At 43.7% G+C, this 25123-nt stretch overlaps 1 protein-coding gene across 1 annotated transcript in view; it reads right to left on the bottom strand.

The window, feature by feature from the left end:
* ERBB3 (erb-b2 receptor tyrosine kinase 3) overlaps positions 1-25123 on the bottom strand; it is a 99775-nt gene that overhangs the window by 22086 nt on the left and 52566 nt on the right. Inside the window, exons 4-16 of the mRNA XM_083169172.1 lie at positions 21197-21322; positions 15146-15211; positions 13624-13742; positions 13397-13535; positions 11011-11124; positions 10629-10749; positions 10160-10233; positions 9980-10070; positions 7698-7900; positions 6304-6436; positions 6102-6192; positions 5858-6012; positions 4169-4225 (exon numbers count right to left, since the gene is read on the bottom strand). Of these exons, the coding sequence (XP_083025298.1) occupies positions 4169-4225; positions 5858-6012; positions 6102-6192; positions 6304-6436; positions 7698-7900; positions 9980-10070; positions 10160-10233; positions 10629-10749; positions 11011-11124; positions 13397-13535; positions 13624-13742; positions 15146-15211; positions 21197-21322 (1489 nt within the window). The remainder of the gene's footprint in view (positions 1-4168; positions 4226-5857; positions 6013-6101; positions 6193-6303; positions 6437-7697; positions 7901-9979; positions 10071-10159; positions 10234-10628; positions 10750-11010; positions 11125-13396; positions 13536-13623; positions 13743-15145; positions 15212-21196; positions 21323-25123) is intronic.

Raw genomic sequence — 25123 nt, forward strand, 5'->3', positions numbered from 1 at the left:
TGCATTGTGTTTCTTGTTAGTTCATATTGTTAGAATTGTATTACTATGGATGGACTTTGAGGTGAATTTAATAGGTAGCAGGATTTCTGAGTTAAAACAAGTTTATTTTAAGACAAAGTCAGGTTGCTTAGCATAAATTGCCATTTAATCTGATAAAGGGTGCCACACCTGGTACTCTGCTGTGACAATTGTGACATGATCTTCCCTATTATATTATCTCCCCGGTTATATCCATTGCCTGTTCTGCCTAGTGTAATCCTATGTAGTGTGCTTAAAATATATGCCTCACTTGGATCCTTTATGGGTAGGATAATTAATGCTTGGCACAGATGAACCAAGAAAATGTACACCTCTGTATGATATTGAAACTATCTGTAAATTGCCTAGAGTCCTATTGTAGCTATATAAAGAAAAGTATACTACTACTACTACTACTACTACTACTACTACTACTACTACTACTACTACTACTACTACTACTACCTAACTGCAGATTTCTCAGCACTTTCACAACCTGCTCTCAGGTGTATACGGCCCATTACGTGTTTGAGTACTATGGGGTAAATTTACTCAAATGGGAGTTCTCTTGAAGATGATGTGTTGTCTATAGCAACCAATCAGATTCTATCCATTATCTTCTAATAGGTGCTAAATAAATAAGAAATAGAGATAGTATCTGATTGGTTGCTATCTTCAATAGAGCTCCCATCTCAGCAAATGTACCCCATGACTTAATCATGTGGACAAAGGTATCAAAAAAAGTCAAAACACATCAGTTGACCATTGCACGCCGCAGATAAGATATATTTATAGTAGTACTAATGTGTTACGGTACAGTATTGTGAAAATATATCAGTAGAAATGTGACATATTACTGTTTCTATTGTTTTGATAATTTTTAGATACTTGTATTTAAGGGTACATATTTATAACTTTTTGAGAATCCCTCTGAACTTGGAACAAGGAAGAGACCTACAAAACGGACTTGGGGCCAGATGCACCAAACTTCAAAAGTGATAAAATGGAGAGTGATAAACAGCCAACCAATCAGCTTCTACCTGCCATGTCACAGACTGTGTTTGAAAAACGTCAGGCAGGTGCTGATTGGTTGGTTGTTTATGACCCTCCATTTTATCACTTTTAAAGCTTAGTGCATCTGGCCCTAGGACTCTACTGCACTACTTGAATAGCACTTTTATTAAACCCTCTTTTAATTTTCTATATACAGTATATTGTGGTGCCTCAAGCAGTCTGCACAGAATGACAGAGAATAGTCAGCAGTAAGAGTCATGTCATTACAGTCTTGTGTTCTATGAGATGAACTGCTAGGATTTTATACCTTCATTGTTTTAAAACCTATCTGGGATAATTGCAGTGATGTCATACAGATGAGTAATGCTACCATGCAGGGGCCCAAACCAGAATGACAGCTATTTCTGATACTGACAGGGAAGGTGAACCCACTTAACCCTGCATACAATCCTGCCATTATGTTATTATTCTCTCCATGCAGGCACATCCCAGGTGCACACCGCCTACAACTGTATTACATGGTCTTAAACAGGTGCTGCTATGAGGTTGTGTAACCCTCAAATGGAAAACTGAGGACCAGCCAAATGGAAGAAAATATTAAAATAAACTGAGGGAAAAAAAATGACAACATTTAAGGAAAAGCATCATTATGTTGCTACAAACATATTAATCATAAATATGTAGTACACTGTAAGCAAAGTAAAGATGCAAAATTAAGGAGGATAGTATAAAAACTGAGGAAAAGGCGTGCAATCTATGCAAGACAGGTCTGATGTGTATCCAACTAAGACACAAAATTGAGGTAAAAGTGCAAAAGGACAGGTATATAAAGGACACATCTGTAATTAATATATCGTTGCCAACACTCCAAATATATTAAAACAGTGACATTTTGGGGATCATTTATCAATTAATATTTGTAGTATATCCCTTTTCGTTGTTGGGCACCAACAAATATTAAGTTTCCTTCTAAATCCAACTATGTGGGACTGAATCTGTATCTAGTCGTCAGAACGACGGTGTCTAGATTGGCCGTTGTGTGGTCGACCATGCTTAGTCAAATGCTGCGTGGGCTACGATGAGTGACTCAGAATCAGGTCCCGCATCTTTCAGGTCCTGAAGAAGAATGTGATTACATCAGGCACACAGAGGGGGCAGTGAGCTCCCCTCGACTATTACTGCCTCTGTGTTATACATCAGTGATTCCAATATTGGCTGCCTTTGAACCGGTTATGGTATTTAAATCTACAATGTATAGGTCTACAGTCATATGGTCGACCACTTATGATCGAGAGTCAAAAGGTCGACAGGGTCCAAAGGTTGACAGTAAAAAGGTTGACAGGATCCAAAGATCGACATGGTCCAAAGGTCGACATGGAAAAGGCCAACATGAGTTATTCATGATGTTTTGTTGTCTATATCGACATGGACACCGTCTAAGTGTACTGCGGCCCATCGCATGCTTCGGACTCGGTGCCTCGCTGGGCTCAGCACACTATTATATTCTCCCTCCACGCTATAGTGAATGGTAGAGTATGAAATACCATGTTTCAGCACATGTTGGCTCAAAATTTTGGAAAACATTTCATGTTGACCTTTTCAATGTTAACCTTTTGACCATGTCGACATTTTACCCTGTCAACATTTTGACTGTCGACCTCTGGACCCTTACGACCTTTTTATTATCGACCTTTGGACCCTGTCAAACTTTTTATTATGGATCTTTGGACCCTGTCGACCTTTTGACTGTCACACTTTTGACGCTATGGACCAATAGTGTTCGACTTAATGACGGTCTACCTAGAGTCAATCTATCGTGAGTCCGGATTCCTTTTGAACCCTGAGTGCCATGGGCTGGTGGTCCAATAACAAATCAGATTATTTGGGATTGGCAAAACCAGCGCTAGCGGCTGCCACATAAAATCAATTTGCTTCATTTATTATTGTTTGCGGAATTTCTGGGGTACAGTGAACAAAATATTGATTTTGTAGGGTGCCACTATGATTCATGAAAGTTTGTGCACCACTGTTCGATATCATAAAGCCAAAAAGAACAGGAGGCCAACAAAATCTATGCCATCATTTCTCCTGGGAGGTATTCCAAAAATCAGTCCAATTCCGAAATACCATTAGTCTCATGTCAGTGAGTGCTAGAGCAAACACAAAGTAGCAAAGTACAAAGTTGTTTTCATCAGTATAGTGTATGAAACTTTGTACCTTGCTATGTCTAGCAGGTATATGTAACCAATATCTCTGAATTCTATTATCATGTAGTGTTCAAGATTGGTTACTAATACTACTCAGTGTGCTGAGGAAAAAATGTCTTGTTTACTTACTCAGTATTAACCCATCCCTCATGCACCGGAGTAATGTTACTGAACTAATTGAGCATCTACCACTATCTGTATGTAAACAAGGAAATAGCCTGATGTAGGTGGGTGTTAAAATAAGTCATCATTTATTAGAATTTAGTTAGAATTTATATTTATGTGCTTAAGCATGGATCGCTCAGCACACATTGCTGCACAACCTCGATGCACCCGCGATGTGTGTGGAGGGATCTGTGCGGAGCAGCATTTGGCCTATGCTCATAGGCAAAACACTGTGATCTAAGCAGGATAGAGAGTGCATGCACGGTCTATTCCTGCGGGACTGCGCATTGCCATTGCCATTGCTATACAATGTAGACACAGCGCGATCTGGGCTTACTTTCTAAAGCTGTGTACACACAATGCAATATCCCTGGCAATATGGTCGCTGAGACACCATATTGCCAGTGATTTGTTTGTGATGCAGCGATAAATTGCCGGTTGCGTGCTCCCGTGTTCAGCCCCCTAATGTTTCCCTCTGCGGCTCCCACTGCAGATTCTCCTTTTCATCAGTGACCATCTCTGGTCGCTGATGAAAAAGGGACACCGAGCAATATATTGCACCGTGTGTACACAGCTTAAGAGATCTGGTCAGATCGCTTAGAATATAGCCCCAAATCGCCCCATGTGTACTGGCCTTAAGAGTGGAAGGGAAGAGTGGATGTGACCACCAGTAAACGCTGCTGCGTGGGATTCCAGTATATAAAGCGTGTGTTATAGTGCATTTAATTAAACACGCAATAAGTAGCTCAATAAAACAGATTTACCTTTCAGCTAGATGTAGAACCAAGTTCATGCAGTTTTGTATGCCAGGTCCATCACACCTGTCAGGCAAAGGATTAATTAGAATATACATAATTCTCACAATCACAAACATTAAGCAGGAATCTGGGTAATACAAGGAATCCTCATGTTGCTCCATTTATGGCCACTTTTTGCCTTACAACTGCTTTACCACAGGTGTGCTAAAGAGGTTATACATCAACTGTTAGCTACTCACCTCAAATATCCCCTCATTACAGTAAGGTTGGTCTCAAATGGCCACTAAGGTAATGTTGGTCTCAGATGGGTACTCTCAGCCCAACATTTAGTGTAAATGCACATGGCAGGCTGGGTTCCTGTCATATTCCTTGCATGTATCAAGTACATGCAGGCATAAATTGGAAATATTTGGAGTCCTGCTCAAGGCTTGCCTGCCATCTAAGCCTGCATTGTAAGCATGTCAGCTGAAGCATGAGTTTGATTGGAGTTTGGACTGGATTTGGACTTACATTGCATCATTATATTTTTCACCAATTACCATCTCTCAGCCTCTAATTTGATGAAACTATGTATTAATTTTTTTGTTTACTGTTTCTTTACCATGATTTGTACCATGTACCTCCACCCCCACTGTATGCAAAGCCTGTATGCTGTACCATCGCGGGTTGCGCACCCTGCCAGCTTGTGTGTGCCAGCTATGGAAGAATAGTGCTATATAAATAAAATTATTAATTTTACTGCTGCCTTTGAGCAGCATGATCAAGATGGCGCTGCAAATGGCTGCCTAGGAACTGTGCCACTCAGCCATATGTACCCCTGTATCTCCCCTGTCTCGCACACTGCATAGCAACCTAAAACTGTACTGTCCCTGCTTAAGTGTTACCTACCTGGCTGTTTGCAATGACCAGTGGCGCCGCTGTTGGCTGCCTAGGCACTGTGCAGCTCGGCTAATATATGTTCTCTGCATCTACAATCCCCAGGGCACATCGAGCGTATACCTGTATGTGTTATGTATATCTATACTCTCACTGTTTAACTGTTACCTAAACGGCTGTTGCACAGCAATCCAAACCAAATTCCTAGTATACGCAAGTATACCTAGCCAATAAAGCGGATTCTGATTCTGATAAAGGTCCAGGTTCCTGAAGAAGTTCTTTAGCAGGCATAGAAGATGACAGTGCAGTGCCCAGCTTTCCCTCAAATGTAGCACTACAGTATTTCAAAAGTACCTGGGGAATGTGAAAGTAATCTGCTGCTTCTCAAAGGACAGCTGCTGCTATAGTCACAGCGTGGGGAATCTGAGCTCCGGCTGTCCGCAGTGACATGGAAGATTACTGTTGAAATCTAAATATGACTAGACTGTTCAGATTGAAAATATTCTCGGCTCTAGTCTGCATTACAGGTTTTGGCCATCCAAAGCATGAACACTTAACGTAGTAGTTTGAGGTGGCACCAGGAAACACTCATTGAGTGACCTGTTTGGAGTGGTGGCTATTTTGAGGGTTACATGGTAGGTGGATAACATTTTAGAAGCACAACAACAACTCTGGCATCAGCGATTTTAGCAGTTTCTAGTTAATGAATAGGCTGAATATAGGAAGCTCACAAAATGGCTGCCTCCTCTGTTTGCAGACAAATAGTGTCATTTAAATAATGTATAGAGCGTTCCAATGAGGAGATGGAAAAACACTCACCCCTCTGTGCAGTTCTCATGACAGGGCAAACAGATGTTATTGCCATTGGGGTACTTGTAAATTGGTCCCTTTTCCCCCAGGACTCCATGAGGACATTTGGCCACACAGTGTAATCCATCCCGGTAGTTTGCACACTGCATGCATGAATCTGCACCCTGCCAGAATAAAGAAAAACTGTATGTAGGGCAAGTAAATTGGCGTTTAGTAATAGGCAATGCCATTAGTTTGAACTCTTAGCACTTACGGTTCCATTGCAAGTCAGACTTCCCTCCATTTTCTGACACTCTGGGTGGCACTGGAGACAAACTTTATTCTTAGTAAACTCCCGCTGGTCACTGCACAAATAAAGGGAGATGAATTACTATCAGAAAAAAACAACAAAGTGACAGTGACTATTATAATGACATTAAAAGTAAATAATTCTGTAACAAGAACTTTGCAATTACCCATATGAAAGGTTGCAGGATGGCACACAGACCCCATCTCGACTGAAGTTCCTACATGACAGGCACTGTCCAGGCCCAGGACCCCAGCACCCAGCACCAGAGCAAAGAGGGTCACATAGTTTTCCTTCCTTTACTGTGTCAAGTAAAAACAAAACAAAATGTTAATATAATAAACAATATTTCAAAAATATTATTTTTTTCATGTGAAATAGAATACGTCGATGATAGGCCATCCGTCATGTAATCAGCAAAAAATAGCATGTTGAAAAACCCTGTCTCACTTATGCCAAAATGCTGACAGTCATATACAGTATTTTCCATGTAGAATGAACTCTTTCTTGTATGTATGCATGTTTACATAGTGTTGGACACAGAATCCAGGCAGTTAGGATGCCGACGGCCAAAATACCGACACTAACATCCCAACTTTCATAATCCCAACATATTATGGCAAATAGTGTAACCCCTACCCCAACCCTCGGCCTAACATACCGCTCCTGCAGCTTAACTCTCAACCTCCACTCCTGCAGTCTAGCCCTAACCTCCACCTTGCTCCGTACACATGGAACGATTGGCCGCTGAATGACCAAATTACTAAGTGTCCTGTTTTCATCAGCGATGGTCGCTGAAGAAAACAAGACGATCTACACGGGGAAGCTACTGGTCGCAGGAGCATGCTCCTGCCACCAGGGACCACTGCAGGGCTGGTTGCAGGAGCATGCTCCCGTCACGCTGTATGCACGGGGATATGGTCACTCAACCCTAATTCTCCAAAAGACTATCCCTAATCTTTCCCCACCCACAGCATAACCCTAACACTCCCCTCCCGCAGCCGAACCCAAACCTCCCCCTTCCCGCAGTCTAACTCTAATCCAGATATTTAACGGTGTAATATAACGGCAACCTTACTGTCAGGATGCTACATCCCATTTACATTCTGCCTCTGCACACTTGCTGAAGATTGCTACTACCATTCCTGACATGAGGGTTATATAGCAACTTTACCACCCACTAGCCTTGATATGAGGTAAATATACCACCTTTCTGCTATTCAGCACAAATTATTCCTACAAACAGGAAGATGGAAGGTGACCGAGGATATCACCATGGTGTGCAGGTGCCCATCAAAGTAGGTGTCTGCATGCAGTTATTCAAAGATGTTCTGAGGGGTGGCCTAGCGGTACACAAGTGAAGCCGTGTTATTCAACATGGAGTGACAATGTCCCAAGTGACCATACTAAATTCCCGATAGCCAAAGGTTTGATATTGATAATACTTTTTAAACATTGATTTTATCACTACAACACAGCTTAATGGCAAAAGATAAAACTTTATATTACCTTCCCCGGGAATATATATACAATAAGACCAATATAAATCATCATAAGATTTACCACAGGAAGCTGGAGCTCTATTATTCTTTAATTCGTAATTCTGTCTTCTTGTCGTAAATAAACTTGTCCAATTAATGGTGTGATAAAAGCAAAGGTTCTCGTTCTCAGTGATATACACTTTCCCAGCGCTTATATCACGCAGTGAGCGGAACCCAAGAGATGTCACGTTGCTGTTTTTCATCACAAGAAGTGAGACCCCACGGCTGCAATATATAAGTGAGAGGTAAGGTCTCCTTAGCAGATACAGGAGAAAAACAATCACTAGTGCATTGTAGTATTAAAGGTGCAAAGGAAATGTAACATAAAACTTTTTTTATTAAAAATGTCCTGTCATGTTGTGTTGTATACTGTATATTAATGAAGTGAAATGAAAGTGAAACACAAATTACCATTTACAGTAGGGTTAAGTTATCTAATAATATTAAATATAATGTTACTGAATATCTGGCAAGGAATTGACAAAAGATGAGCATACAGTATATTGCCAGATAAAGGAAAAATACTGTAATTTGTTATGTTATACTATTTAGGGCTTAATTCACATTTGCACACACATGCCAGTAGCACACACAGGGGGATTTTCCGAGTACCCAGAAACTCCCCTGACAGACCAATTGTTATCCCAAAATTCCCCCCCCCCCCCAAAAAAAAAAAGAACCTGCCGCGCAGCCGCAGCACAATGGTTATAGGTTGGGAGAGGGGGAAAAGCCAGCGCCATCGAGGACAGCCATTGTCACTGAAGGACGGGTCACTGCAGGAACCCCCTAGCCAGACCGGCAACCACTATGCTGATACCAGGTTCAGGGGGTACTCATGAAGCCATATGAGGAGGACACTGGGTGTAAGGTGAATTACTATTTCGGGCTGGGGAGGGTTGCGGTTGAGTGCTGGGGAGGAGGAGGGGGAAGCTGCTGCCACTGAGGGCTGGGAAGGGGGGACTGCCACTGAGGGGTGGGGAGGGTGGTGGGGGGTTGCTGCCACTGAGAGCTGGGGATGGGGGTGCTGCCACTGAGGGATGGGGGGGGGAGTGCTTGGAAGGGGGTACTGCTACTAAGGGCTTGGGAAGGGGACTAGGCACTAGCGGGGACTTAGATCTAGGCTGCAAAGGTGGAAGGTTAGGTTAGGCTGTGGGGGGAAAGGTTAGGGTTAGGCTGCGGGTGGGGGTTAGATTTAGGCAGCAGGGTACGGGGGTTATGTACTAGTGGGGAGGGTTAGGGTAATGCAGTAGGGAGGCTAAGCTTAGGCTGTGAGGAGGGATGGTTAAGGGTGGGCAGGGAGAAAGGTAGGTATACTTATCTGACCCCTGTCAGGTTTCCATCCTTCAAGATGCCGGCATCAGGATTCAGAACACTGGCAGCCCCATCGCTGGACCTCCGTATGTATCCCATATATATGTATCTATACACACACACTTACATACATACATTCAGAACCCCCCCCCCCCCCCCATAAAATGTCTGCGTTTGCCCCTGCATGCCTACACAGCTTCGATTGTCCAGGTTACGGATTTGCTCAACAGCACAAGTGAAGCCGATGCCCAGAAAATTATATAGATGCTCATCAGGGCAAAGTCCTCGGCAACTGTACACACATACAGAGCATCAGCACAAAAATGAGGAACATCGACTCCTCAAGTGTGTCTATGGTCACACACACTTGCTGAGGTAGTAGTGACAATGATGCTGTTTCTCTATGTACATGATTGTAGCTGACGGCAACTACACCCGCAAATAAAGCTATGGCGCATCTTTGCTACTGCTGCAACTCGCCCATTATCTCCCCCATATAGTCACTTCCAGCCAATCGCTCGATAATCGCTGAGTTGCGTGAGAATCGTCATTGAGTGAAAATATAAATCAAGCCCATAGCGAAACTCGAAAAAAAAAATTACATTATCCAAAATCCAATTTTCTTTATATCTTTTTTGTTGCCAATGCTATTCTGCAAGTCTTTATTATTATGTTTGATCATCCTTTCTAGTAGCCTGAATTTCATTAAATGTTTATTTGTAGACTAGAACACACTGCACAGTATCAGAGTAAATCAATATCAAAGTGTCCATGGCGTTCCCTTACACACACAGATAGCCTTAATCATTCTGTAAAAGGGACTAGTTTTCCGTTATCCCTCTTTTCAGACTCTGTTTTCCAGTTACACTTCGATGAACATGTTGGACTCATGGGTACAGACATGCAATGATGCTTTGCGGGAACTCTTTTAAAACCAGTGCTACATACATAGAAGGAGTATATTCTTCTAATAGAGGGACATTAGAGACTCACTTGTAGAGTGTACGACCTCCTATAGTAGTGAGGCTGGAGAAGACACTGAAGTCATTCATATGTTTTGGCCAAGACTGGATGTTTAGGTATCCTAATAGGAGAGGAGTACATGAGCAGTTAGACATTATCATCTGAATGGTTTGTGAATGATCTTATTAAAATTAATGGTATTCCTCCTACCTGTGATCTCTTGCACCGTTTTGAAGATATTCAGTTTGGTAGGGTCTAGAGCAGTGATATTCATCCATTCATCTCTAAAATCATACACATAAATGCAATTAACCTACAAAGAATGTATCTCTTGCTCATGGTGAGTTCCTAGAGAATTCTCTACTACAACATTTGGACAGTTGGTAAAAACATCCAGGGATGTAGCAAGGGCATTACAAAGTTCGCAAAAATGTGCAATGGGCATTACGGTGTGTGGTATAATGTGTAATATGCCACGCCCCCTTTTGAGAGGCCTTGCCTCCTTTCCATTAGGCCGCACCCACTTTTTACAGCGCAAGATCCCCACCTACTAAAAATGGGTGGGTGAGGTGGGGCGCGAAACATGCCCTTGCTCTGGGCACCGTGGCACCTAGCTCCACCACTGAGAACATCAACCAAGAATGAAGACTTGTGAATACATACATTATATATTTCTTACCCATCGAGGCCAATGGTTAGGAAATCCAAATTGCCAAGTATCTTGGTGCAGTTTACAAATTTGTAAATGTTACTAGAATCCACAGTCTGATATTTACTGCCAAGTCCTGTTCCTTCACAAGCTGGATTTAAGGGAAAGGAAAGCAATTAGACCATGTCACAGTACTGATGTGAGTAAGACAGTATATTATTCATTATTTCTCTTTCTATTAGTTCCAACAAAGTTACAGTTATTAACAAACAACTCTTAACACTCTATAGGTGAATTCTTACTTTTAGTATAAATCAGCCCAAAAATATTTAATCAAGTGAAATACACGGGCCAACAACCTTACAAACATCATCATGACACCGATGTGATATTCCCAATAGCTGATGCCTACCTTTAGGACACAGCCCGGAACATGGCTCACACATCTTGACCCCGTTCTTATTCACTTCCATCTTGTTGCTGGGACAAGCACGAACACAAGAGTTCTGGTCCACCACAAAGTTGTCTGAAGAGAACAAAAAAATTATTCACTTTCTGAAAATATATTTTTTCCATCACCTATGCCGTATTAACTCTTAGGGGACAATATAATGGTTTGTAGCTCCCATTTTTACCGACAAGGGCCCTTATTCTGGTTGGTGCGGTCGAGCCGCATATGCGGCTGCGACCGCACCAGACGAATCCCCGCCCACCCTACGGATCGCCACGGCCGTCCGTACACGGGCGGCTGGCGATCCGCATAAAAATGGTGGAGGCTACGCCTCCACCATGGTGGGAGCTGCCCCCTGCATTCGATGGTCGTCGACCATCGAAGGCAGGTCCGCACGCCGCGGCAGCTCCCGCAAGCTGAGACCACACGGACAATCGTCCGTGTGCTAGCTTGTATGGGGGCTGAAAGCTGACATCCGGCGACGTCAGCTTTCCGCCCCCATGAGTTGCGTCATGGCCTCATTACCATGCGTACGCCCCGCGTTTGCATGGGAACGCCCATGAAACGCGGGGCGTACACATAGGGAAATGAGGGCATGATGCCTCTCACGCCCCTATACGCCCCCTTTGCGGCGGACGAAATCCGTCTGCGGCGAAGGGGGCTGCACATGCGCAGATTGACCTCTGCGCATGTGCAGAGTAAAAACATCGGCGGTACGGCCGCACGCGGGCCGTACCGATCCGATTAGAATAAGGGCCAGGGAGCTATTCAATTCTCTGCGAGACCTGCCCCAAGGCTGCAGTTGTCTCAGATTTTAGGAGGGAGCGAAGATTCCAACTAATTCGCTGAAACCTCATTACCACCAGCATCAGAGGTATTTTCCTGCACTCCATATAGGCGTGACGGAGAACCAGCACTGTTTTTGTCCCATAGTCATGGTTGGTGAGCACATGAGTGTATATTACTGATAACTGAACCCCCCCCCCCATTTATTTTCATAAACATCTGTATGCTTCCCTGTAAATATAATGTATTTTATGGACCTCCCTCATATGCAAATTTCTCCTTCAGCCACCCTTTTCACCTGTTGTTGTCGGCGGCAGTGAGATTGCCAACAGCAGCATTCCAATGCTCAGGATTCCGCTACCCCCTTACAGCCTAACCCAGTGATGGCTAACCTTGACACTCCAGCTGTTGTTGAACCATACATCTCAGTATGCCCTGCTACAGTTTTACCATTTGGCCATGCTAAAACATATGCAGGGCATGCTGGGATGTGTAGTTCAACAACAGCTGGAGTGTCAAGGTTAACCATCACTGGCCTAACCCTTCCCCTTTCATGCCTAACCCAAACAGTTGCATCCCCCCACCAGCAGCCTAACCCTTCATTCTAACCTTCTCACTCCACCAGAGGCATTTTAAAAGAGGAGAGGACATGTGCAGCCTTCACTGCAAGCCCCCTCCTGTCTGACGGCGCTATGGCGTATGCACAGGTCTCTGGAAACATGGTGGCCACACCTTATCCCTGGGGACATATCCAGTGCACAGCGGCTGACATTTTTCCAGTGATTTGTGTCTTTGGTGCAAAGATGCTGCCCCAGTGTGGGACCGCCTGGACCCCGTGGCCAGTGTGCACTGCGCAAACTGCACCCGTTATAGAAAAGCCTCTGCACCCCACACATATGGCCCAACCTACCCCCAGCCTAATCCTAATCCTTCTTGATATACTTAAGAGTAGAATGCTGACAGTTGGGATTCAGCACCAGTCCTCAGACAAGTGACAGGATTGTGATGTCGGTATTCAGACTGTCGTCCTCCTGATCACTAGTATGCTAACCAGATCCAGTGCCAGCATCCGGTACTTTCACTCATATTTTTCTAATTACAGATAATGCCTCAGAGGGTTATTTTGGTTCACTCTTTCTGACAAATTCCTTCTTAGATGGACAAAACCATGTGCACTGCAGGGGGGCAGATGTAAAATATGCAGAGAGAATTAGATTTGGTGAGTTATTTTGTTTCTGCGCAGGGAAAATACAGACTGCTTTATTTTTACACTGCAATATAGATCTCACTTTGAAGTAAAACCCCACACAAATCTAACTCTCTCTGCAAGTAACATCTGCCCCCCCCCCTGCAATGCACATGGTTTTGTCCATCTAAGACTGAATTTGTCAGAAAGAGTGAACCAAAATAACCCCTCAGTCACATCAGTTGCATGAAACATCTTTGATTGGTTCATTTACTTTGTTCTTCCAAGTTCTATTCATGCTTTAAGTAAAATAAGAAAACTGTATCTGTGCATTATACAAGTCAGACATTAGTTCTCCTGCCTGCCTATACATACGGGGGCAGTTCTTGACACATGATCCTCCATACTGGAATTTGGCATCAGGACCATGTTCCATTTGGCTGGTCAGCGGGTTGTAAATCAGCTGAGAACATCGTGGGACACAAGTTCCATTATCATTAAAGTTCCGACATGACTGTATTAAAAAGGAGACAGATACGTGTATGAGAGAGAGTGTTGAATGTAAAGGAAATTTCTGGTACATTTCAATGAAAAGTACTCACAAAGCACTGAGTGTTTAAGGAACCTGTGCAGCCCCCTGCACACTCATCATGGCAGCATTCAGTGGGAGTCTGCCCATAGCAACGTCCATTGCACTGTGCAGCACAATTGTTCTTTGTCACTGTGGAGAGATATAAATCATTGCTTAAAATAAAAGCTATTATAGGACAATATATTTTAATTGTGACTATAAAACAATAATTGATAATACTACCCAATAGACATGATCTCAATCACTTTCACAACACACAGACACACACAGACAGACACACACACTATTTACTAGCCCATTAGAATGAGAGAGCATTGCAGTGTATAACAGTAATGTCACTGCTAACGGCAGACATAGCACTTGAACCCCCCCATAGAGGTGAAGAGCACCATTAGCCTTTTATTATATAAGAAATATATAATATATATACTATATAATAAAAGGCTAACTCAGCTCTTCACCTCTTTGGGGGTAATTCAAGCGCTGTGCGCGGCCCTTGGCAGTGATACTACAGTTTTCACCTTTTGATGAAGTAGGAATACGGTGATGTCAGCCAGCATGCTGGGGAGGTCACACACTAGTGTTATTGGCCATCATAGCGTACTCGTAGTGCATCTCTACAATACAACAGCACAGCGAAAAAGAAAACACTTTATCTCGGCGGCATGGAGAATAGATTTTTCAAGCCTTCACTGCAGTGCCTCCAACCGCGGTAAACACTTTACATATAAGCTGTAAGGAGGACTTCCAGACAGTGGTCCCAACTGTGAGACACTGGACCAGATGCACTAAGCTTTAAAAGTGATAAAATGGAGAGTGATAAACAACCAACCAATCAGCTCCTGTCTGACATTTTTCAAACAGAGTCTGTGACAGGTAGGTAGGCAGGTAGGAGCTGATTGGTTGGCTGTTTATCACTCTCCATTTTATCACTTCTGAAGCTTAGTACATCTGGCCCACTAAATGAAAACAAGTGGCCTTAGTGTCCTGCATTATTTAAGAGAGATCCTTACGGTTTATGCACATTTAAAACCATCCACATGGACAAAACCAAACTCATCATCTTTCCTCCATCCAAAGTGTCCAACACACCCCAATATCTCCATTGCTGTTGACAACACCATTATCTACCCCGTTACCCCACTCCTCTGCCTTGGCACTATGGCGCTGCATGACTAGGGCTGTTTAACGCAAAAGGAGGCTAGTAGTAGTAGTAGTAGATGTATATGGGTACATCTGTATTTATGTTGCATAGAAGGGAATGGAAGAACAATTAAAATGTGCAGACAAACGTAAAGTTGGGAGCCTGTGCATCCGGGCTCAGCTGTAAATTGCTCTGTTAAAAATAAAGCTCTGCAAAGTCTAGTATTTATTTTATCCGCATGCAATATAAATACATTACTATGTGACCATGGGTTCAGTGATTTTCCTAGTGTGTCACCCTGTGCGTTTGGAATGAATAGTGAAATATTGAGGACATCTATACATTTTGACAAACTTATTGGTGCTCCAGGGAAAACCTGAACACTTACACTTCTGACAGTCTTCCTGTTCCGGTCCCCAGCACTTCTCACCGCAGGAGGCGTGGCATGGCGCACCTGAATCACAGAATACAGCAATTGTTCACATACAACAGTTAAGAAAGAAATATGCAATGACATTTTAGAGAAATTAAATGATAATTACATAGATAATTTAAACATTTTTTTGACACAAAAGGGTTTATTTAGAAACATTGCAACCAATCGGACAATTTCTTTCATTGTATAACTTGCCTTTGAAAATAACAAAGTACAGTATGTAAATCTGTAAAAGGAATACTGGCCTATGGAATAAATCCCTAGTTTTCTAAGCAAGCCAAACTCATCACCAAAAAAAACACAGCTTTTAATCATCAGAGTAACAACTGAATCATGTTAATTTTGCTATTTTCTCTATAACATGACAGAACATCTTCAGATCATCCATCAAATATTTTTTTTTTTACTTGATTACCAACATCTGGCTAACATGCTATTGATTGACAGGTCGTATACAGCCAATCAGCGGCCGATTCCCATGGTAGTGGATTCTGATTGGCTGGCGGCACTGCAAATGACAAAGTACGTGGGCTCAAACATTTGCGGTGATATATGTATATATATATGTATATATATAGCGTGGAAGGAATAACAGAGGCGCTCAAGCCGGTCTTTTCAAAACATGTATTTTTTAAAATAGAAAAAACTGACGTTTCGGAACTACATGCCCCGTTATCAAAATGGAAATATAGCTTCTCTAGCTTCCGTGTTGATTTATTTTTAAAGCCTTTCGATGCTACATAGAAAAGAGGACTGACCGATGCATGGAGAAGAGAACTGACTGGTGCAGGAGTAGGATGAGTATGTCTTTTTTTATCCCATACTTTACAAGTGGCCTGAGTGGCACCAGGGATAAGTATATATATAAATGAGCGCATTAAAGTTGTTCCTTGTGAGGTTTTTAAATATTTATTTTACAAGAGGATAATAGGTGCCAGCAAACCCTTAATGCCCCACATGATGGTACTTGTGGTTCTCTGGATATTGGCATGTGGGGAAGCCTTGCTGGGACCTGTAGTCCCGCTGATTGCTTTTGCCTAGGGACCCTGAAAAATGAAAATAGCTTAAAACCACCCTGTGTGTATGCCCCTTTTAGAATTGCTGCAATCAGACACTTGTGTGAATTGCAAATGCAAACAGGTCAGATGGTCACATGCAGTTACATTCACATCATGGAAAGAGGACAGACTTGTTTAGTATGTACAAGTATGATGCCTGCTGCAAGGAAACCGGACAGAACTATAGGCGTGTAACATTACTAATACTGCAGGTACAGCATTGACCTGGCTATATCATCTGAAGGGGGCAGAATGCAGTAAAACATGATAAAACAATGACATTTATGTTACTGCTATTACTGTGTCTTAATAATGAAATAGACTGCTCTGCGTCGTGTAAAGTGTTTGCATTAAAGTAAAATGATGGCTGGCCTCTTGAAATAGGATAAGAGATGGCAGAGGCTTGGCAGCGCAGCGTTTATCTTGGCACCATGGTGGCATGAGCTAATATTTGTTAAAAAGGGTTTGCGGAGCTGAACTGTGTGGCACCTGAAACGAGTCCCTGATTGTCGCTGCAGACACGCAGAGCTACTCGCACATAGACAAGGAACAAAGTTACACCTTGTCACAGCCATCACCAACATTTATAATTATCATTTACAGCAGTCACACAGTAATATCCAGAATGGTTAATTAAATGTTACAGTTGCATTTGTACTTGACATATATTAAAATGTTGTTTCTTTAGTGCTCATGCGTATTTCTGCGCATGTGCATAGGCACGGTGAGTACACCCACGACGAACATTCTGTTCGCCGGGTGCATGCTCCCAACATAGCGGACGGGGGGCTGAGAGGGGCACCGGGCAGCCCCATTACCATATGGGAGCACCCAGCATTTAAATACTGTCTGCTTTATTCTCACGCTGCAATTTAAATTTCAGTTTGAATACACCCCTCTTATATCTAACTACATACCTCCTAACATGATCCTCTCCAGGAGGGACACAAGTATGGGGAGGAGGGGGGGGGGGGGGGGGTTTGCAGGCAATGGTGGATTTCCCACTTGGTGGGTCAGGGGATGAAAATTGCATGAGATCTCTGCTAGGCCATTGTGCAGATGAAGCTAGATTATTTTTTGGTACTTGTGTAGTTTCACAGCGTCAGTTACGTAGTTAGTGTAGCGTCCCTGTCAGAATAAGCGTAGTGTTCCCACCCTTTTCTCGGCTAGCTGGAGCTTTTGTAGTTAGCCTTGTCAGTCAGGCGTCCCTGTCAGTATCAGCATCGTGTTCCTGCCCCTTCCCGGTCAGCCAGAGCTTACGTAGTTAGCGTAGTCAGTCAGTGTTACGCAGTTAGCATAGTCAGTCAGCGCTTATGACATTGTGGGGGAAGCATTGACCATTTTAACCTGCCTGACATGACAGGTGTGAATGTGTTCCTGAAACACCCCCACTATCCACGCCAGCCCGAAGTATGGCGAACGTAGCGTGCCCCTCGAGGGGACGCGTTACGCATACTCCTGTTCATACCCCCACTATCCACGTCGGCGTGGAGTTGATATTATAAAGTGTGGCAAGCGTAGAGAGCCACCGAGCCCGAAGCGTGGCGAGCGGACGTGGAATACACGGCAAGTAAACCATGTCCCCCCCGCTTCGGGCTTGGTGGCTCGCTGCGCTCGCCACACTTTATAGAATAAACTCCACACCGACGTGGATAGTGGGGCTATGTACAAGTCGGGAGGATGCGTACCGCATCCCCTCGCGGGGCGCACTATGCTCACCACACTTCAGGCTGCCGTGGATTTTGGGGATTTGAAATGGAGGCATTTGCCAGTATGTAACATGGAGCACTGGCAAATGTGTCCTTTATTTGCATGAGACGCACTTGTGCATTGCATCCCCCCTTTGTGCAGGAGACGCACGCGCTACCGAACCCGCTGTGTGAGAGGAGCTCAATATGCTTGCCAGGGACACCGGGGACAGAGCTGCAGCTCCCGGGGACAGTACGGTGACTAGCTGCCTGACGGGGCACTACGCTGACTACGCAGGGCAGCCGCTGGGCTGCGCTGACATAGTAGCTTAGCCTACACTGAAAACGTAGCGTAGCCTGCCGCTGTGAAACTACACTGACTTTTTTTGGGGGGTGGGGGGGGGGGGGAGAATTACGATTTATTGGCAGTCAGGAGGTACCTGGGTGCGGGAAGAGATACTTTTGAGATTTTGGCCAGATGTGATGACACCTGTTGTGGCCAGAGTTTGGCCAGATGTAATGACACTGGAAGTTCGGGTTCCTGGACTAACTCGGATGTTTGTGTAAAGCCGCAGTCATTCACTAGTCAAATCCATGCCTTGTATAGGATTTTTGCTTAACACGTACCTCCGATCAACTCAGGCGTCATTACACCTGACTCTGTCTCTAGGAACAAGTAAATGACAGTGTTGCATTAGTGGTGATTCCTGTCTCATTGTACTTGTTCCTTCAGTTAGTCACTTCCCCGCTACCCTTATATTTAGAGTTTGTATTGCCCTAGGTCACTGTAAGTGAAGACACAATATATCAGGCCACAATGACCAACACCCCCACATATAGATTAAGTAGTCGGTCAAAGACTAAACTACAGAAAGGGAGAGGGTGACGTAGTGCTGCTATGGGACTACCTTGTCTCATAGAACCCTGCTGTATGTTCTTTACAACCCTTGTCACATACTTTGCCTATTACAGCAGTATGTGTCTAGTAAAGTATAATGCTTCTTATTTGTCCAGTACTTCACCTGTTATCCACTATCTTCTTCTTCTATTCTCTATTCCCCAAAGTATGTTGCTAGGATCTGTCCACTTCAGCAAAAGTAAAGGCCTCTAGTTCACTTTTCACCCAATTCCGAATGATCGGGTTGTGAAAAGTGGTCAAATCGGATTTGTTCAACATCCTTTCCGATGCATGGTCCAGATCGGAGTCAGAGAACGGATCTGCTCGTAGGTCCGATATCCAACATGGGCAGACTACCGGCAGCAGGAAATGGGATGGCATGCAATATATACTGCATCAGCTGCGACTTCTTCAGGGGAAAACTCGCAGTAATGGATGAGGGCCTTAACACATCTTATATATATGTGTAGTGTCCGTATGTAACCGAAACACTGCCATCTGCAGGCAGCTAGTGAAACTACATCTCTTTTTCTTTCACACATACAGAAACACAGAGGCAATCTCAAGGTAGCAGAGATTTTGCTTTTGCTTCGAGTGGGCTTAGCTAGTACAGAATAAACACAGATTGTATATAGATGCAATCAGCATTCAAAATACATTTACTGCTTAAGTTTCTGACAGGAAAATCAAACATGGCCTTTTGCAGAAATCATAGTACAGAGGGACTTGACACCTATACAGAATTCTGCTTTCAAAAGTTCACACTTCTCGCTATAGAGAACTTTACCCATCGAGCCCTAATCTTATTGATAAGACATCTGGCCTAGGTCCAAGAGAGCTGAAATCAGACACTGGAGGGATACATAGAAACAGCCTGAGTGTTGTGCTGAAGTGTAACTAACCTCCCAGTCTACATTGTTTCTATTTATATTCAAACCAGTGCAACTGTCGTTAGCAACAAACGGATTTACTGTTTAATAAAGAAAAAAAAAAAACATTACAGTCACCTCTGATGGCTTCACACTGTAATATAAGCAGTGATGAGATGCAGATGAGTGCCCGTACACTTTTGCGTCTAGTCATGGCACCAGGTCCTCAGAGACTTAAGCTGGCCACACATCAGACCAACTTCAGTCCAACTTTATAAAAACCCTTCAAACCTCCAACCATCCAACTCCTCCTGTGCGACTTTTATTTGCATAATAAAACAACCTGGGTTGCAAAAACTGCATTGCTGGATAACACTGATCAATTTAGCAAGTGAGACTGAATCTGTATACAAAGTGCAACAATGCAGCAGACTACTATTTGACAGCTGCTGCCGAGTCTTAGTGAAATCCTGCCTCATACAAGGCTGTGAATTGCTTAGCACGGTTTACAAAAATTAGCTAATACTACTTTCAGACCGCAAATGCCGTGTCGCACACGGGATTAGGACACGGGTCCCATCCCCAGAGCAACACGGCATTGCGGTCTGAAAGTTCCGACACCGACACGGCATATTGCCGAGTCGGTGACGTCACATGGGGCGGAGCTGGGCGGCAGCTGACAGTGCTGCCTCCTCCATACTGTGAACGGGACACGGGTCGCTCGACCCAGGCACCCGTTCACACTGCACTTGACACGGGTCATAGCCGTGTTCAACCTGGTCAATACCAGGGTTGAACACCCGTGTTGCTCGACCCGTGGTGGCCTTTTCAGACCGCACCTTAACCCGTGTTGGGGCCGCAAGAACACGGCAATAACTCGGGTCTAGAGTGCAGTCTGAAAGCGGTATAAGAGAGCTCTTTCTTAGCCAATGAGCGGCCAGCCAGTCTTTTGACAGTTTTTTTTTTTTAATTCTGCTGCCCTACCCACCGCCCGAACCCCAGCAGCTGCTGCCCGCCCCGCCGCCGCCTGGACCTCAGCAGCTGCCATTTGCCCTGCCACCCAGATCAGTTGGAATCGGGTCAAATCTGACCAAATCTCAGTAGTGTATGGGAGGAGTCATTCTTGCAGGATAGGGACCTTGTGATCACACATTTTCCTCTACACATTTGCAGTGCCAGAAGGAGAGGAGGAGTCTCTTGCAGGGATCCTGTGATCACCATAGTTACCACTGCCCTCCGTCTTTCCCCTGCACACACACAGTGTCAGAGGATGAGGAGTATTTTGCAGGAGAGGGATGCTGTGATCCCTATCCCACAGCTTTCATTTCTTCCACACACACATGCAGTGGCAGAAGGTGAGGAGGAGCATAATGTTCATACATGGCCAGTTTAGGTAACCCATGGAAACACTGCATGTTGTATGTCCATAGGACAGTTGTAATGAAGTACTGTACATGTTTGCAATGCTGTTAGTCAAGACCAGGACTCACATGTTACAGCATTGTCTTCGATTTCAACTTGAGCCTTCGGATCTCGTATGATGTCTTTCCAATCAATGCTATCAGTGAAACACAGCTGCTCATTCTTTGTGATATGCACCCCACCAGCCAGGATTTCTGGGAAGCAGAAAAGAAACATAAGTAATGCATTGGTTACCTATTACAGTGGACGCATTACACTTTAGAGGCAGCCAGTCTGTGCAGTGAACCAACGGGATCCGGTCATTGGGTCACCAGCAAGTTGTTAGTCATTTGGTTGACACCATTAGGTCGACATGTGTCTAGGTCGACATGCAGGAAGGTCGACATGAGTCTAGGTCGACATGGGTTAGGTTGACAGCCAAAAGGTCGAAATGGGGTTTTTCTCTGTTTTTGGAGCCGACATGTGCCAACAGGTGGTATTTCATGCCCTACCATCCACTAGGGCGTGGCAGGAGAATAAAATAGTGTGCCGAGCGTAGCGAGGCACCGAGCTAGAAGCATGGCGAGCGCAGCGAGCCATGTGAGGGGACGCAGTGCAGTGCACTTTAACCTGTGTCCATGTCGACTGTCTCAACATTCGGGTAAAAAAAACAGTGAAAAACCCCATGTCGACCTTTTGACTGTCGACCTAACCCATGTTGACCTAATGACCCTGTCGACCTAGACACATGTCGACCTTCCTGCATGTCAACCTAGACTTAATGGTGTCGACTTAATGACTGTCTAACAACAACTTGCTGGTGACCAACTGATTCACACCCGAACCAACAATCAGCCAAGTTTACATTAGGGAAATCAGTGTGCTCTAGAGAGGGAGTCCAGCACCTTGTACAAAACCTCTGACACTTTCATACAGCTCTGTACATATAGGGTAAATGTATGATCTTTTGTGAGCAAGGTGTATTTGCTAAACTCTATAAAACCTGTATAACCAGTGCACTTATCCAAAGATAGGGACAGGTTCATATTTTATCTGTTTGTCTGGTAAGGTAGAAAACACAATAATGTTGGCGCAACTCCAGTAGTAGTAAAGCCATGAACAAAAACAAATGGCTAAAGTCCATCAGGGTGTTTCTGAGCACAAACAGTGTAAGGATTGCAGTGCGGAAGCAGCTTTCTGTCTGTGCTGTAAGTATCACCAGAGGCAGGAGGGGTGCAGCCTGGCTGCTTAATAAAGCTGGTCACAAACCAGGCTGGCTGCAAAGTCTCCCCAGCACTCGATGAGGTTACTGTAGGGGGATGTCCCCATTAGGCCAGCCAGCTTGTCATCTCAATTCGCTCTCTGTTCTGGGAATGTCCTTATTTTAGGACATCACTTTGGTGGTTCCCCGAATAATTCACAATGGAAGAATTAATTCTTTGATAACTGACACACTAATTGACAGAGTGATATGTCCATGGAAATTCTACCAACAGGGAGGAAGATAGAGGAATTCAAAGGTTAACACCAAGCAAAACTGAAATCTCAGCTATGGGTGGTTATGTTGGTACTTGTGTACTATCACGGCTCCCATCTCATCCCATCTCATTGCATACCATAAGGCTTAAGATGGTATGCAATGAGATGAGATGTGCTGAGATGGGACCCGATCTTATACAATTTAAAATTGTATACCATTGTATATGGCATACGATGAGATGAGATGAGATTTTAAATTGTATAAGCACACTAATGGGTGCTTTCAAGGTCAATTGGCCCCCCCTATAAGATTTTTAATTGTATAAGCACCCTAATGGGTGCTTACAATGTTAAATGCACCCCCACGCCACCCCCACTATCAATGCCAACCCGAAGCGTGGCGAGCGCAGCGAGCCCGCGAGGGGCGGCGGTACGCGTCCTCCGACCTTTTCATACCCCCTTTATCCATGTCGGCGTGGAGTTGATTTCATATAGTGTGGCGAGCGCAGCGAGCCACCGAGCCCGAAGCATGGCGAGCGCAGCGAGCCCCGCGAGGGGACGCGTAATACATGTAAAGTATTACGCGTGCGCTCGCCACGCTTCGGGCTCGTTGGCTCGCTGCGCTCGCCACACTATATGAAATCAACTCCACGCCGACATGGATAGTAGGGGTATGAAAAGGTCGGAGGACGCGTACCGCCGCCCCACGCGGGCTCTCTGCGCTCGCCACGCTTCGGGTTGGCGTTGATAGTGGGGGTGGCGTGGGGGTGCATTTAACATTGTAAGCACCCATTAGGGTGCTTATACAATTTAAAATCTCATCTCATCTCATCTCATCGTATGCCATTGTATGCCATATACAATGGTATACAATTTTAAATTGTATAAGATCCCATAAGATGGAAATTGTGGGAGCCGTGATAATACACAAGTACCGTTATGTTTTCTACCCTACAAGACAAACATATAAAATATGAGCCTGCCTCTATCTGGATGAGTCTGCTGGTTATAGGTTATAGGTGGTGATTCAATTGTTATCCCCAGTGGCTACCACTAGTGGATGCAAAATGGAACAATTGTTGCTCCATTGAGACGCCTGTTAGCCACAGGAGGACATTTTCTCTTGTTGCCGCCTGAAATGTGAGAGGAAATGTGTGCAAAATCTGTGGCTTTTAGGCACTCAAACAAGCATTTGGGCTCCCTTATGAGTACTTTAGATGGGAGTAGACACTACTCACAGCGAAACCCTGCCTATTTGAGTGCATATAAAGCAATGGGCCACTAATTGAAATGCTCTCATGGGCGCACATTATGTTGGGCAGGTTAGTATGATTTCCCGACATTCAAAATATCATGCACTGGCAAACAGTGAAAATACCAATATGTTCAAAATGCTGACATTCATTATGACGACAGGATTAAAATGCAGACACAGTCAAAATGCTACCAATTACAATGTTGACATGTCAACATCAACTCCAACCGCACCTAAATCAGCCTCTGTGAGTCTTTGGAACCTCTACAATGTTTTGGCAGCAAAACCACTTAAACCTTCTCGCTCAGTAGTCCTTTGCATAACATATCACCCTGGACTACGGTACCTCACAACATCTACTTATGGACTTCTAAAACATAAAGATGTTACCATCGTCTCTCATCTTGTTTTGTTGCTTTTACTATTGTACCTATTTTTATTTTACATTTGTTCTTTTTTTTTTTGCATTTACCATGGCCTACAATATTTTTTTCTGCTTTTATTGTCCATTGCATTGTCTCATACTGTATATGGTCTCACTACTATTACAGCCTTGTATTTCTGCAATATTACTGTATTATTACATCCAAGAGAATTGCTCCTATGATACCATTGGCTGCTACTGTTGCTTAATGACCCTCCCTTAAGTTCACGGGCCCGGTCTCACATATTATTATTATAATAATAATAATGTATTTATATGGTGCCACAAGGGTTCCACATATGTCCAACTTCCTTCTCCTCCTGTATTCCAGTAAGTTTATACTGAATAAAGTCTGTAAGCTCTTTGTTCAGGTTTTTCCTACGTCTTCCACATCTTAGGCTGAATAAAATGTCATATATTGAGAAAATGTATGGAATAGATGTCTGTATAGTGGTGGTTTCCCTAAGTCTGTAATAGTGGTGCAGGAATATACACTTCTCATTGTGGGACTGTTGTTTAGGTTATATAAGATCAAAGAGAATAGTACGAGTTATATAAAGCAATACATAATTGATAGATTTAGGAAATATTGGCAACCAGACAAGTATTATATTAGCATTATATAACATCTATGACATTGCTGGCTGAATTTACATATTTCTGTGTGCTCAACTTATGATTCCACCACAAACTGAAACATGTGCACAGAACATGCACATAGATGTAATTTTACTTACTTACATACTTACATAATTTGCATTAATATAATATGACAAGTAGTATTATTATTATTATTATTATTATTATTATTATTATTATTATTATTATCATTCAGTTATGGAAAAAGTTAAATCTGTC

Source organism: Crinia signifera, chromosome 2, assembly GCF_055691185.1.
Source record: "Crinia signifera chromosome 2, ASM5569118v1, whole genome shotgun sequence".
NCBI classification, from domain to species: domain Eukaryota; kingdom Metazoa; phylum Chordata; class Amphibia; order Anura; family Myobatrachidae; genus Crinia; species Crinia signifera.